The 14,084-nt window shown below is 67.8% G+C and overlaps 1 protein-coding gene across 5 annotated transcripts in view; it reads left to right on the top strand.

Moving 5' to 3' along the window:
• The window catches only part of ELAVL4 (ELAV like RNA binding protein 4), a 57,503-nt gene that overhangs the window by 3,780 nt on the left and 39,639 nt on the right, over nucleotides 1-14,084 (top strand). For 2 of the 5 annotated variants that reach the window (XM_029046604.2, XM_029046603.2), the window contains exons 2-3: nucleotides 5,062-5,240; nucleotides 5,488-5,542. The exons of 1 other annotated variant lie outside the window; for it this stretch is intronic. In XM_029046604.2, the coding sequence (XP_028902437.1) occupies nucleotides 5,119-5,240; nucleotides 5,488-5,542 (177 nt within the window). In that variant the 5' untranslated portion in view covers nucleotides 5,062-5,118. Of the gene's footprint in view, nucleotides 1-5,061; nucleotides 5,241-5,260; nucleotides 5,543-6,124; nucleotides 6,430-14,084 lie in introns of those variants that run through there. 2 more of the 5 variants (XM_039914660.1, XM_029046605.2) reach the window with 2 other exon arrangements.

Here is a 14,084-nt window from a genome sequence, read left to right as displayed (position 1 = left end):
TCCCTGCCCCGCCGCATATCCGCTCGGTGACCTTGGGCAGGTCCCTTGACTTCCCCGGGCCTCGGTCACCTCGTCTGTAAAATGGGGGTTGGGACGGGGACCGTGTCCAACCCGATTTCGAATTGGAGTTCGAATCCCGGCTGTGCCACTCGTCAGCGGTGTGACTGTGGGCGAGTCGCTTCTCTGGGCCTCGGTCCCCTCGTCTGTAAAATGGGGGCGAAGAGGGCGAGCCCCACGTGGGACGACCTGATTCCCCCCGTGTCAACCGCAGCGCTTAGAACGGTGCTCGGCACAGAGTAAGCGCGTAACAGATACCAACATCATCATCATCATTTGCCCGTATCGACCGCGGCGCGTAGTATAGTGCTCGGAGGGACTGCCAGCGTGGCGTAGCGGCAGGAGCGCGGGCTTGGGAGTCGGAGGACGTGGGTTCTAATCCCTCCTCGGCCCTCTGTTGCCGCTGCCTGCTGCTGAAGTCGCTTTTACCTTCTCGGTGCCCTCAGCGACCCCATCCGTAAAATGGGGGTTTAGTCCGTGAGCCCCGCGTGGGACAACCTGATTCCCTTGGATCTACCCAGGCGCTTAGAGCAGGGCTTGGCGCGCCGTCGGCCCTTGACAGGGACCGTGATTATCGGCTCCGCGGAGAGAGCCCGGGCGTGGGAGTCCGCGGTCGTGGGTTCGAATCGCGGCTCCGCCGCTCGGCGGCGGTGTGACCGCGGGCGAGTCGCCTGACTTCTCTGGGCCTCGGTTCCCTCGTCTGTAAAACGGGGGTGAAGACTGTGAGCCTCACGTGGGGCGACCTGATGACCCCGTGTCTCCCCCGGCGCTTAGAACGGCGCTCCGCGCGTAGTAAGCGCTTAACAGATACCAACGTTATTATTGTCGGTAATAATAATAATGTTGTTATTATTATTATTATTACCTAATGTTGGTATCTGTTAAGCGCTTACTCTGTGCCGAGCGCCGGGCCAAGCGCCGGGGTAGACACGGGGGAATCGGGTTGTCCCACGTGGGGCTCGCCGCCTTCATCCCCATTTTGCAGACGGGGGGAACTGAGGCACCGAGAAGCGAAGCGACCTGCCCCGAGTCACGCAGCCGCCAAGTGGCCGGGATTCGAACCCGCGACCTCTGACTCCAAAGCCCGGGCCCCTTCCACTGAGCCGCGCTGCTACTCTAGATTCCCCCCCCCCCCGGGAACAGGGTCTTTTCCTCAGCCGGGTACTTTTTCACCCTGAGCGAAAATGACGTTCTCCATTCGCGTTTTAGACCTCCGGTAAGTGTGCAAATGACTTTCTTAAATCTACTTGGAAACAGGTGGGGACTTCCCCCTCCTCCTCTCTCTCTCCTCCGTCCCTCCTCCTTCCCTCTGCCCCTCTGTCCCCCCGCCCTGGAAAGCCGTGATCTCGTTCCCATTTCTCAGAGACAGAAAATGAGGCACGGCGAGGTTACGTCCTGGCTCGGGGTCACCCTAGAGTTCATTCAGGAGTATTTATTGAGCGCTTACTATGTGCAGAGCACCGTACTAAGCGTTCCTCTCCCCCCGCCGGAGGGCCAAACCATTTGAGAGCGGCTTGCGCCTGCCGGGATCGCGTCCTCATCCTCCGTGACTGCCCGGCCGCCTTCATTCCCGCCTCTGCCGCTTGTCAGCCGGGTGACTGTGGGCGAGTCACTTCTCTGGGCCTCAGTGACCTCATCTGGAAAATGGGGATGAAGACTGTGAGCCTCACGCGGGACAACCGCATTCCCCTGGATCTACCCAGCGCTTAGAACAGTGCTCTGCACGTAGTAAGCGCTCACGTTATTATTATTATTCAACACTGTGGACCACCCCCTTCTCCTGGAAGCGTCCTGGGCTTCGCTGACTCTGTCCCCTCCTGGTTCTCCCCTTATCTTTCGGGCCGTTGGTTCTCAGTCTCCTTCGCGGGCTCCTCCTCTGCCTCCCACCCCCTAACTGGGGGGGGGGGGGGGGAGGGGCTCCTTCAAGGTTCAAATCTGGGTCCCCGTCCGTTCTCCATCCCCACCCCCTCCCTTGGAGAATTTGTTGGCTCCCGGGGCTTCGACTACCTCCTCCCTGCGGGTGAGGCCCAAATCTACGTCTCCGGCCTTCATCTCTCTCCAGTCTCGCGTCTCCTGCCTTCGAGACGCCTCCACGGGGATGGCCTCCCGTCACCTCAGACTTATCACGTCCAACACCGAGCTCCTCGTTTTCCCACCCGAACCCCGTCCGCCTCCCGGCTTTCCCAACCCTGTGGACGGCACCCCCATCCTTCCCGTCTCCGTCCGAGCCCGGAACCCTGGCGTTATCCTTGACTCCTCTTGGCCATCCCACCCGCATATTGGATCCGTCGCCAAATCCCGTCGGTCCCACCTTGAGAAGATTGCTAAAATCTGCCCTTTCCTCTCCATCCAGACCGCTCTCACGTCAATACACTCACTCGTCCTTTCCCGCCTGGATGACTGCGTCGGCCTCCTCGCCGACCTCCCAGCCTCCCGTCTCTCCCACCCTTCACACTTGACTCCGCTGCCCGCATCATTTTTCAAGAAAAACGTTCGGGACCCGTCACCCCCCCCCCCCCCCGCCTCGGGAACCTCCAGTGGTTTCCCGTCCACCTCCATCTCGAACACTAACTCCTAAGCCCTCCCCCACCTCGCCCCTTCCTACCTCACCTCGCTTCTCTCCTACAACCCAACCCACAGACCTCCCTCCTCCGGTGCTGCTAACCTTCCCGACCGGGCCCCCGGCGGTTTCCCCAAAAACAAAATCGGCGGTGAGATGTCGGAAATCAGCGGGCCGCGTCGCGCTACTCTGTTAGATGACGAGATCCTACCTTGTCTTTCTTCCTGGCCCCGGCATCTGTGCTTTTCCTTGTAGGTTTCCCGCTTTGCTTCCCATTTTAATTTTTTTCCACACGTCTACGGAGGAGGTGATTTTCTTCTCAGGAAGGACAGGGACCGGAATCCGAGCGTCCGTTCGGTTTTTCCCTTCCGCCTCCAGAGACGATCAGTTGTATAGAATGAGCGCTTACCGCGTCCAGGGCGCTGTACGAAGCACTTGGGAGAGTACAGTGTGACGGAGTCGGAGGACACGTTTCCTGTACACAAGGAGCTTACGGTCCAGAAGGGGACTGTAAGGGAACCGATCGTGCGTTCACGGGGTGGGTGGGCGGGGACCGACGGCCGCTGGTGCGGGGGACGGGGACGCCGGTTCCCGGGGCCGGGAGGGGAGCGGGGAAGGAGGAGCAAGCAGCCGACCCCCAGGAGGACGAGTCGGGGTCCGGGCGGAGGGAGGGGGCGGACGTGTCCCGCCCGGGCCGCCGGACCCCGAGGGGCCATCGGAAGGAATCAGTCGATGGATGGCAGTGAGCGCTCACTGCGGGCCGAGCGCTTGGGAGAGTACGATACGGAGGTAGAACGGGAGACGGTCCCGGAATGCGGTCGGCCGACGGGGTCCGGGTCCCGCTTTCGTCTTGGCTCGGGACCGGGGGCGGGCAGAGAGGCGGAGGGGTGTCAACCGAGGGATGGCCACGGTGCCGTTTTCTCAGTTCTTTCTGAAAAGCCTTCAAAGCCTTATTGAAGGCACGTCTCCTCCCGGAGGTCTTCCCCGACTAAGCCTTCTCTTCCTTCCCTTTAACCCCCTGCAGCGTCACCGTGGTTTGCCCCCTTGATTCATCCCCGCCCCAGCCCCACAGCATTTATGGGCACGTAGTCATTCAGTAGTATTTATTGAGCGCTTACTACGTGCAGAGCCCCGTACTAAGCGCTTGGAATGTACAGATGGGCAACAGATAGAGACGGTCCCTGCCCTCTGACGGGCGCACGGTCCGGGCGATATAGCGTATTGATTTATGGTAACGTCCGTCTCCCCCCCTGGACCGTAAGCTCGCCGTGGGCAGGGAACGGGTCAGTTATATTGTCATACTGTACTCTCCCAAGAGCGCTCTGCACGCAGTAAGCGCTCAGTAGATAGAGTTGACTTACCGACAGGCTGCCGATACTCGGGCCGGACCGCGCGGTCCTCAGGGAGAGAGGCGCCCGGGGCGTGTCCGTCGGCCGGAGCCTCGTCGGGGCCGGAAGAAGCGGAGCAGAGACTTGGGAGTTTCCCGGGGTCGGGCCGCGTCCTCTGGGAGCGGGCCACGGGAGGCACGGCGGGCACCCCGGAGCGCCGGGGCGAGCCCATAGGGTGGTGGGGCCGACTCCTCACCGGGCGGAGAGCAGCCGAAGCCGCCGTGTGCCATGAAGGGGGGCGGGCGGGGTCCGGGCGGAACCCCTCAGGTTGGCTCCCACACGTGGAGCGCGGGCGGAGGGGAGTACCGGCCGCCCCGCGATCCTCGAGCCTCGAGAAGGCGATCCACGGCGAGAGAGAGCCGGGGGCCCGGCGGTCCACGGATGAAGAGAACCGGGGCCCGGCGGTCCACGGCGAGAGAAAGATGGGGCCCGGCGGTCCGCGGAGAGAGGGTCGGGGCCCGGCGGTCCCGGGCGGGAGAGGACCGGGCGGGCCGCAGGGAGAGAGAACCGGGGCCCGGCGGTCCGCGGCGAGAGACGGATGGGGCCCGGTCGGCCCCGGAGAGAGCCGGGGACCCCGCGGTCCGCGCCGTGAGGGAGCCGCGGTCCGGGCTCCCGCGTCCCCCTCCCGGCCGACTCCCGCCGATGGAGTTGCCGTCACCGCGGCCGTGCAAACGGCGCGGCCGGCCTAGCCCTCGGACCGCTTCCGCGTCGGGCCGGCCGTCCGGGGCGGTCTCCCCTCGAAGGCGACTGGCGGGAACGGCGAGGCGGCCCGACGCCCCTGGGCCTCGAACGCCGTACCCGGGAGGGGCGGGGCGGGGCGGCTCCCCCACCCCGCGCCCACGCCCGCCGGAGCGCCCCTCCGTAGAGCCCCGGGAGCGTGACCCGCCGTTGCTCCGAGACTTCGGATCTGGGTCTCTCAGAGGGGGGCGAGGAAGAAAATGACGGCGATGATGATAATGCGGGCGCGCGCGTGTGAGTGTGTGTGTCGTTTCTTCAGCTGCGCCTTAATTACTAGACACAAGAAGCAGTTCAGAAATCTGGTCTCTGTTGTTGTAGAGGTCACCGAATCATTAACATCGTCAATCTGGCGGGAGCTAATTTCAATAGCACCTGATGTTGCAACGCCTCCCTCGACTTCCCCGGCCAATGGGATCCCGGCTCCGGCTGACAGATGGTCCCCATAAATGGATGCGAAAAGGAGAAGCCGCAAGCCAATTTCAGCAGAGCTCTGTTCGGTTGGTCTTCTCTTCTCCATCCTAGAACCGGGGGGCTTTGACACCGAGCCTTGGGTTTTTTTTTTTTCCTTCCTCCCCCCCCCTTTTTTTTTTTTCCAATTGGTTCGCTGCCCGAACGCCCGCCCTGTGCTCCGTGGATCGTTTGAAAAAAAAAAAAAAAATCATAACGATAATACAAACGAGAGGTTTTTTTTGATTTTTTTTTTTTTTTTTTTAAATCCCGAAACCACCTTCGCCGGTCTCAAAGAGGAGAAGAGTCAAAAGCCCGTGACAGCCACTATCTGCCGACGAGAATGGTGATGGTGGGTATCCGGAGATCTGCGGTCCTGTCGCCGGGGTGGACGCCCTTCGGGCCGGGTCGGGGGGGGCGGGGGGGTTCGGCCGTGTGTGTGTGTGTGCGAGATCGTGTCGGGTGTACGTGAGCGTGCGAGGGGGGCGGACGGACGGACGGACCGGCGCGCGCCCGGATCCACGCTCGGCCGCGCCGGGGTGGAGTCGGGGGGTCGCGGCCCGAGGGGCCGGGGCTTCGGGGGTCGCGGCCGGCGCGGCTCGGGGCTTCGGGGGGCCGCGGCGGGGGCGGGTCCCACCGTCGACCGTGTCTTTGTGCGGCCGGCGGCCTGCGGTTCCTTTAACGGCAGGCAGAGGGGCCAGCCGCACTTTGTCATTTTAAGGTCATCGTCGTTCTCCTTCAAACGGAAGGCTCCGCGATGGGGGCGTCGGGGCGGGGTGGGGGGGCGGCATCCCGGCGGGGGGTCGCGCCGGGGCGGGGGGAGGAGAAGGGCGCGCTCGGGGAGGGGGGAGCGGGCCGGCCCCGCCGGCCGTGCCCACGCGGCGGCGGGCGGGGGGCGGGGGCGGCGGCGGACTGCGCAGTTGGCGCGGCCGTCTCCCCGGACCCGTCAAGCCGGGCCCGCCGCCGCGCATCGCGCCTCCGAGCGTTCCCCGTCGTGACCTCACAGAGAGAGGCGGCGGCCCGCGCGAGCGTGTGGCGGTGTGTGTCTGTGTGTCCGGGGTGTGCGTGCGCGCGCGTGGCAGTCCGTGGCCGGTCCCCAGCGGCGGGGCTGGAAGGAGGGATGTCGGCTTTTACATAACGCTCCTTTCGCATCCGCCACGGCGCGTGGGGGCGGGGGGGGGGGACGACCGGCAGGGTCCGTCCCGAGGCCCCCAGATGGAATGGAGAGGCTTGAAGATGGTAAGCGGGCGCGGCCGCGGGCGGGAGGGGACGGGAGGAGCGGGCTCCGGCCGCGGGCCCCGGCGGGGGCGAGGGGGTGCCCGGCGGGGCGGCGGGCGGGTGGGTGGGTGTGGCGGGGGCCGGGGGGGGGGGGGGAGGGGGACGTAAAATCATAAATATCATCGCCGGCCATTAATCTTGTCACACGCCAGTTCCTCCTCCTCCTCCTCCTCCTCCTCCTCCTCCTCCAGCCGTCTCCGCGCGTGATGTCGGATGTTCCCTCTCCCGTTCTCCATTAAACGCCCGCCCCAGCCAGGTCGGTCCCTTCTGGCGGATCCCGGGTGCGGTGTCGTGTCCCGTCCCCCCCCCCCGCCGTGTCCCCCCTCCCCCCCCGGGCCCGGCCGCCCGCCGCAAGCTCCACGAGTTCGATCCACATCCCCTCCTCCTCCTCCTCCTCCTCCTCCTCCTCCCCCCCCGCCGCGGGTGCCGGTGACAATGGGGACCCCGCCGCCCGACGGAGAAACCGGAACGCCCTTTCTGCGAAAGCCGAGATCCTATTTTTAGGTGATCTTTCCCATCTCGCACCCCGACCCCCGGCCCCGGAACGGGGACGGAGACGTTGACCCCCGTCCTCTCCCGTTCACCTTGAGATTGGCGCAGAGCGGGCCCGGGAGCCGGAAGGAAGCGGCGCCGGCTCGGAAGGGATGCCGAGCGCGGGGGATACGGGGAGGGGTCTTGCGGCGGTGATGGTGGGGCGGCGGCGGGGGGCGGGGTGGGAGGCAGAACGCGGGGAATCCGGAGAGCCCCCCCGTCCCCTCCCTCCGCGGCACGGCCCCACCCCGGCCGACCGCCGACCCCGGGGTCCGGGGACCGGCCGGAGACAAAGCCGGGCCTCGGCCCCCCGTCCTCGCGGGCCCGTCTTTGTCTGAACGCTTGTCCCGCCGGCTGTAAAACAAATAAGATCACACCGAGGGGCCGGACGGAAAGAGAGCGCTCGCGGGAACAGCCGGTGAAAGGTTGTCAGGGAAACGGGCCGCGAGGAAGCGGAGAGGAGCAGGTGGCGGGGAGGTGGGGGCGCCGCAAACAGTGTAAAATAAAATAAAAAAAAAAAATAGCAAAAGGGGAGGGGGCCCGATCATCTCCGCCGCTCTTTGTGGCGGTCACAACTTTAATTATTTTTTATAAATAGGTGTTAATTACATCGCTGACTCCGGCTCACCGCGATTCCTCGGGAGCTATCTTTAAACATCTGTTCGGTCTCTCCTCCTCTGGAAGAGGGGGGCGGGGTGGGGACGGGGGGCTGGGGAGGTGATCTTTTCTCTTCCCTTTTTCCTTTCTTCTCCTCCCGCTGGGAGATTGTGCCCGTCAAGCAGGGCGTGCAATCCGCCGAGGCGATTTGGGGCCGGGGGGGGGGGGGGGGGGGGCGCGCGCGGCGGGGGCCGGGCGGAGGGAGGACGTAGATCGCATCGAACCAAGTTGACGGAACGGCGGAGCGTCCGCCGGCTCCCTCCTCCCAATTTTCCGGCGAGGGGCCGATTCGGACGGGGTGACTGGTTCTCCTTTCTCGATGGGATCGGCCCCCCCCCCCCCCCCCCCCGGCGGACCGGCCGGGGACCCCGGGCGGCCGCCGGCCCGGGCCTCGGCCGGAAAGGAAGGGAGCGCGGACATTCCCCCCCGTCCCCGCCGCTCCCCCCTCACCCCCCCCCGGCGGACCGACGGGCCTCCGCGGGGCCACGGTCCCGTCGGTCGACTGGTTTCTCGGCCGAGCGTCCACCGAGATGTCCGCCCCCACGCCCCCGCCCGGGCACCCACACCCGTTCACGTGTGCGCACCGGGGGCGGCTCCGGCCCCGGGCCGCGACGGCCGGGCAGAGGGAAGGCCCGGCCCTCGGGGGGGGCGGGGGCGAGGGGGAGACCCGGCCCCGTCGGCCCCCTCCTCGAGGAGGGGGACCGGGACGGGTGCCGGTCGGCCCCGGCGGGAGGTCGAGGTCAGGGCGTGGCGCCGACCCCCGGGGGTCCGCCGCCCCGCGCCGGCCCCCTCCCCTCTCTCGTCGGATGCCGCGCCTCCCCTCGGCGGCAGAGGGTGGGGTGTGGCCGCCGCCGGGCTCGGGGTGGACGACGTGACCTCCCGAGTCGGAGCGGTCACCTTGCCCTCCCTTCCGGAGAGAAAGCGGCAGAAGCCCTTCGTCGCCCGCCCCGTCCTCCGGGTAGGGGTGGGCACGCCCGGAGGGGCGTCGACGATTCTTTTCCGACATCCTTTCATTTGGGAGGCCGGGGGTGCGTCTTCCGGGGAGAAATCACCGCGCGTCCATTTGTAACAAAGACACGTGTTTCTGCGGCCGGTCTGTCTCTCTCCCCCTCTCCCTCTCTTTGTCTTAAAGATCTTATTGCGTCGCTTGTGCCGGCGGAGGGTGGGGGCGGGGCGGGGGGGGGGGGGGGGGCGCTCCGAGATCCCGGCCCCCCCTCGGCTCTCCGGGGCGAAAGCCCGGTCGGCGGCGTCGCCACGGCGATGGCTTTTGGAGACGCCCGAGATCGGCGGCGTTAGCGCGGTCCCGGCTCCGGGAGGCGGATCCCCGGCGCCGCGAGCCGGAGGAGAGCGCTCGGCGGAGATGCCCAGATGGGAAGACCTAGCCGGAGGTGAGGGCGGCCGGCGGACGGGAGAGGGGAGGAGATTTTTTTCATATACAATTTAAAAGGAAAGGGAAGGAGATTTGAAAGGAAAGGGCAGGGTCCCCGCCCGCCCCTCCCTTCTCTGTCTTCTCTCTCCATCCCTCCTCCCTCCCCGCGGGCCTCCCGGGCTCGATGCTCGAGTGGCGCCCTTCGGGCGCCCAGGGAGCGTCCGCCATCCTCCCCGCCCGCCGGCCCCGGTGGCCTTGGGCGGCGGGGGCCGACCGGCTCGGGTTCGGGCTCGGCTCGACGGGGCCCGCCGGGGGGATCGTCCACGTCCTCCCGGGGGCGGCTCTCGCTGCCGCACCCCGGGGCGGGGCGGGGGGTGGTCCTCGAAGCGTGGGGGCCCGGCTCGGCGGTCTTCAGGCCGCCGGGGTCACGGGGAGACTTCCCGCCCCCGTCTGCGCCATCGCGCGGGGCGGCCTCTCCGCCCCCACCGGCGGCCCGGCGGGGCGGCCCGGCCTCCCCCCGCCGACCGCCGGGCGGGGCGGTCCGTCCTTCCCCCGCCGGCCGACGAGTGGACCCGGCCCGCCTCCCTCGCCGGGCGCCATCCGGCCGTCCTCCCGCGCCGGCCGCCACGAGGAGCGGCCCCTCCTCCCCCACCGGCCGCCGGGCCGGGCCGTCCATCCTTCCCCGCCGGCCGCCGGGCGGGCCGGTCCGGCCTCGCTCTCAGGCCGCCGGGCGGGGCGGTCCGCCCTCATCCCCCCCACCCCCCCCCCGTCGTAGGGGGCGGTCCATCCTCCTCCCCCTCCCGAACCTGGCCGTCGGGTGCCGTCCCCTTCCCTTCGGCGGCGCTTTCGGCCGCCACGGGGGGAGCGTCCGACCGACCCCGGCAACCCGGCGGGGCGGGGGCGCGGGGCCGGCCGCGGCCGGGGCACCCCTCCGCCCGGGCGGCCGGCCCGGCCGCGGCTGCGCGGCGGCGCGCGGGGCGGCCGGCACCTCCGAGCCCCCGGGGCCCCTGCGAATGGTGCATTGCAGCATTTTGTTCAATGTCACATTCAGGGGTTGGGGGGGGGGGGAGGTGGGGCCGGGGGGGCGGGGCGCGGCCAGCCCCGGACCACGGGACGGGCCGAGGGACGCTGCGGTGGACCGTCGGTGGGCCCCCTCCGGCCCCGGGCCGGCCGGGGCGCCTCGCCGTCCCTCCGCCCCCGGCCCCGGCGTCACCCGGCGACTCTCGGCCCACCCCCAGACCGACTCCCAGAGAGGATGGTCTCGGGCTGGAGATGGGGGGGGCTCCTCTCAGCCAGAAGACCTCCCCCACTCCACCCGGCGGCCAGGGGGCTGTAGACGTCAGATCCGGAGGGGCCCGGAGCGTGATGTCGCATCCCCCGAACCCCAGAAATTTCCCCTCCGGCGGGCCGAGGTCGGCCGGTCCCCCTTTCCCCCCGGGCCGTGCGGCCACCCGGGGAGCGCGTAGATGGGCGGGGCGGGCACGGGGACGAGGGGCCCGCCCCCGGGCCTCCTCCCGCGGCCTTCCCTCGGTCCCCAGAGCCACCCGGGTGGCGGACGACGACAGCCGGTGGGAGGGGGGAAGGGGCGCGCCTGCGAGGTCACGGCTGCTCCGCGGGGGAGAGGGGACCGAGCGACGGGTCGGGGGTCGGAGGCGTCGAAGGGTCTCGTGAGCGGGCGGCGGTCTAGAATTAGCCCTCTGACGTGCGGAGCGGGCCCGCGCGCCGCGGAGAGCCCGGGGGGCCCGGAGCGGAGCCGGAGACACGGCGGCCAAGGCCGCGGTCCGCCGGGGCGCGGCCGCCGGGCCTCGGGGACGGGGAGGAAGCGGAGCCCGGATCTCCGCTGCCCCCAAACCCCCCGAGACTCCTCTGGCGGGGTCGTGTCCGGGGACCGGGGGCCCAAACGGCCCTCGGCCCGGTCGGCCCGAGCCCGGAGAGGAAGGTCGCAGCGAGGGGAGCCGTTAGGAGGTCGGACTGAGGATCGGCCGCGGGAACCCGATCCAGGGGCGGGCTCGGACGCGTTCCCCAAGACACCCCCAGAAACCTCCGGTCTCCGGGGCGCCGCGGACTGGTTCGGGGCCCGGCCTCGGGGAAGAAATCTCGGCTCGGTCTAGTGGTGTCGACGGGCCTGTGAAGCCCGAGGCCCCGGGGGGGACAAGGGGAGGCGTCCTGCGTGGGGTGAGGGGCGGCGTGGGGACCGGGCGTCGACGGGATCTGGGCCTTCCCGCTTCGAAAGCACACGCCGTCTTTGCCCACTGGGATCACTTGCAGACGTGGGGGGATCCCCTCACCCACACGTCGGGCCGGGAGGCGCCCGGAGGAAGCGAGTCGGGGGAGATAATTGCTCCGAGGAAAGAGAGAGAGAGAGAGAGAGAGAGAGAGAGAGAGAGAGAGAATCCCTTCCCAAGGGAACCTTGTACCCCACGGGCTCCGGAGGGGTTGGGGGTTGGAAGCGGCGGAGCCTAACGCAAGGAGCCCAGGCCTGGAGTCAAAGGACCCGCGTTCTCGTCCCGGCCCCACCTCTTGTCTGCCGTGTGACCTTGGGCAGGTCACTTCACTTCTCTGGGCTTCGGTTCCCCCGTCTAAGAAATGGGGGTGAGGCGCCCGTTCTCCCTCCCCTTTAGACCGTGAGCCTCATGTGGGACGGGGACTGCGTCCCCGCGGATTTTCTTGTATCCACCCGGGGCTTAGGACGTGAGAAGCGCTTGACGAATCCCACGCTTGCCGGTCCTCGGACGAGAGGGAAGGGTAGAGTGGTTGGACGGTCCGTTCCGGATCACGGGAGGAGAGTCAGAGATGGAGAGGGGAGAGTCGGGTGTGGCGCGGTCCGTTCCGAGTCACCGGGGGAGAGTCGGGAGCGTCGGGCGGTCCGTATCGGGTCACCGGAGGGGAGAGAGAGAGAGAGAGAGGGAAGTGTCACGGGTGTGAGATGGCCCGGGCCGTGTCGCTGGGGGAGGGTCAGGGGTGTCGGGTGGCTCGTGCTGGGTCACCGAGGCAGGAGTCGGGGGTGTTAAGTGGTCCGACCTGGGTCCCCGGAGTAGAGGCGGGGGGGGGGGGGGGACTTATCCCCAGTCCCTACTGGGCCTCAGGCGGCGGGATCTGGGCGTGGTCATTCCCAGGGTGGGTGGCGCCGGTCGGGCCGACCCCAGCGAGGGCGGCCTGGGGCCCTCAAGGGCAGAGCCGTTCAACCCTCCCTCTCTGAACTCCGTGGGGAGAGCGGAGAGTCGGGGAACCAGGCTTGGCCCGGGATCCCGGCCGGAAGCCGTCCGCCGCAGCCCGGCGGGGCCGGGGCCCTCCGGACGATCGGCTTAGCCCCGGGACCCGTCAGATGGTTGTTCTGGCGCCCGGCAGTAGTTGTTCTATCGTCCTCCTTCATCTCCGTCCCCTAAATAGATCGCCCGAGCCGGGGCTCCTTCTCGGACTGCGGGGAAAGTGGTGACTCAGGGGAAGAAAACACGGTTATCATCCTCGGTGATGTTTACCGAGCACCATCTGGGTTCCCGGTGTGGGCAGGATGCTGGCCTGGCCACCCGCTGTGGGCGGGATGCCGACCCGGGCGTCGACCGTGGGCAGAGCGCCGGCCCGAGCATCCACCGGATACACGACGCCGGCCTGGGGGTCCACTGGACGCGCGGCGCCGGCTTGGGCGTCTACTGGGCGCAGAGGGTGACGGGTCGGATCGTGAACCCGTGTCCCGGTCGGTTTCCGTAGCGGCGTGTGCGGTTCTCGGGGGGCGGAGGGGAGCGCCCGGGAGTGGATTAAGAGAGATCTGCGCCCGGGCTGTAGCTTCCTAGTCCACACTGTAAGTCTGAGCAACTAGTCCAGTGTGGCCAAACTCCCCCGGGCCGGTAGCCTGGCCGATGGGGGCTCGTACCCGATCTCGGAGCCGGGTCCCGGACGCCTCCTCTCGCCGGGTGGGGTTGTGGAAGGGCCGCGGGGTGAGCGTAACGTGAGTTCCGGCGGCGAAGGCGCGATCGACTGACTCCCTGTTCCCCGCTCTGGTTGTGAAGGCTCCTCGTGCCTGGCGCGATGGTTGGCACGAGTGGGGGAGAGGGGGTCCCGGGCCGTCCGCAAGACGGGCGACAAATGGAGGTGATGGGGGATGCCAGACTGCCTCAGACCAGTAGGGCGCTCGCACCAGGGCATCGTACGCTCAGTCGCAAGAGCCCTGGCACGAGGGCGCTGAGCACTCGATCACCAGAGCGTGCGCACCGGGGCATCGTGCCGTAGATCATTAGAGAGCTGGCACGAGGGCATCGAGCACTTAATTGCTACCACTGATGATAAAGGTATTCGTTAAGGGCTTACTCTGTGTCGGGCACTAAGCCCCGGGGCGAACACAAGCAGATTGGGCCGGGCACAGTCCCCGTCCCCTGTAGGGCTCCCGGTTTTAATCCCCATTTTCCAGAGGAGGTAACGGAGGCACAGAGAAGCGAAGCGACTTTCCCAAGGTCAAACAGCGGACGAGGGGCCGAGCCGGGGTTAGAACCCGCCGTCTTCCGGCTGGCGGGCCTGTGCTCTGCCCACTCCACCGTGGCACCGTACTAAGCGCTGGCGTAGACCGCAGGTAATCGGATTGCACACAGTCCGCGTCCCGCTGGGACTCGCAGTCGTGATCCCCGTTTTACAGATGAGGTAGCGGGGGACAGGGAGAAGTGACGCGACTTGCCGCGGGTCCCGCAGCAGAAGAGCGGTGGGTCGGGGATTAGAACCCAGGTCCTCCTGACTCCCAGGCCCAAGCTCTACCCACTAGGCCAGGCCCTGGCACAAGGGCGTCGAGCGCTCAACGGCCCGAGCAGTGGCACGAGGGCATTGAGAAGCGGAGCGCCGGGGCACGGGGTGCTGGCACACTGGCTCGAGGGGATTAAAGTCATTTCTCCTCCAAGGGGCCTTCCTCGATTAGACCCTCTTTTCCCCAGCTCCCTCTCCCTTCTGCGTCATCTCTGCCCTTGGGCTGCGACCTTGGGGACATTTGCTATTCGCCCCAGTCCTCAACCCCACAGCACTCCCGTGCGTGTCTTTAAGCGACGCATTGGGAGTTGTTTACATTACCGTCCGTCTC

The sequence above is a fragment of the Ornithorhynchus anatinus genome, chromosome 18, assembly GCF_004115215.2.
Source record: "Ornithorhynchus anatinus isolate Pmale09 chromosome 18, mOrnAna1.pri.v4, whole genome shotgun sequence".
Taxonomy (NCBI): Eukaryota; Metazoa; Chordata; class Mammalia; order Monotremata; family Ornithorhynchidae; genus Ornithorhynchus; species Ornithorhynchus anatinus.
This window is presented reverse-complemented; position numbering and strand designations above follow the sequence as displayed.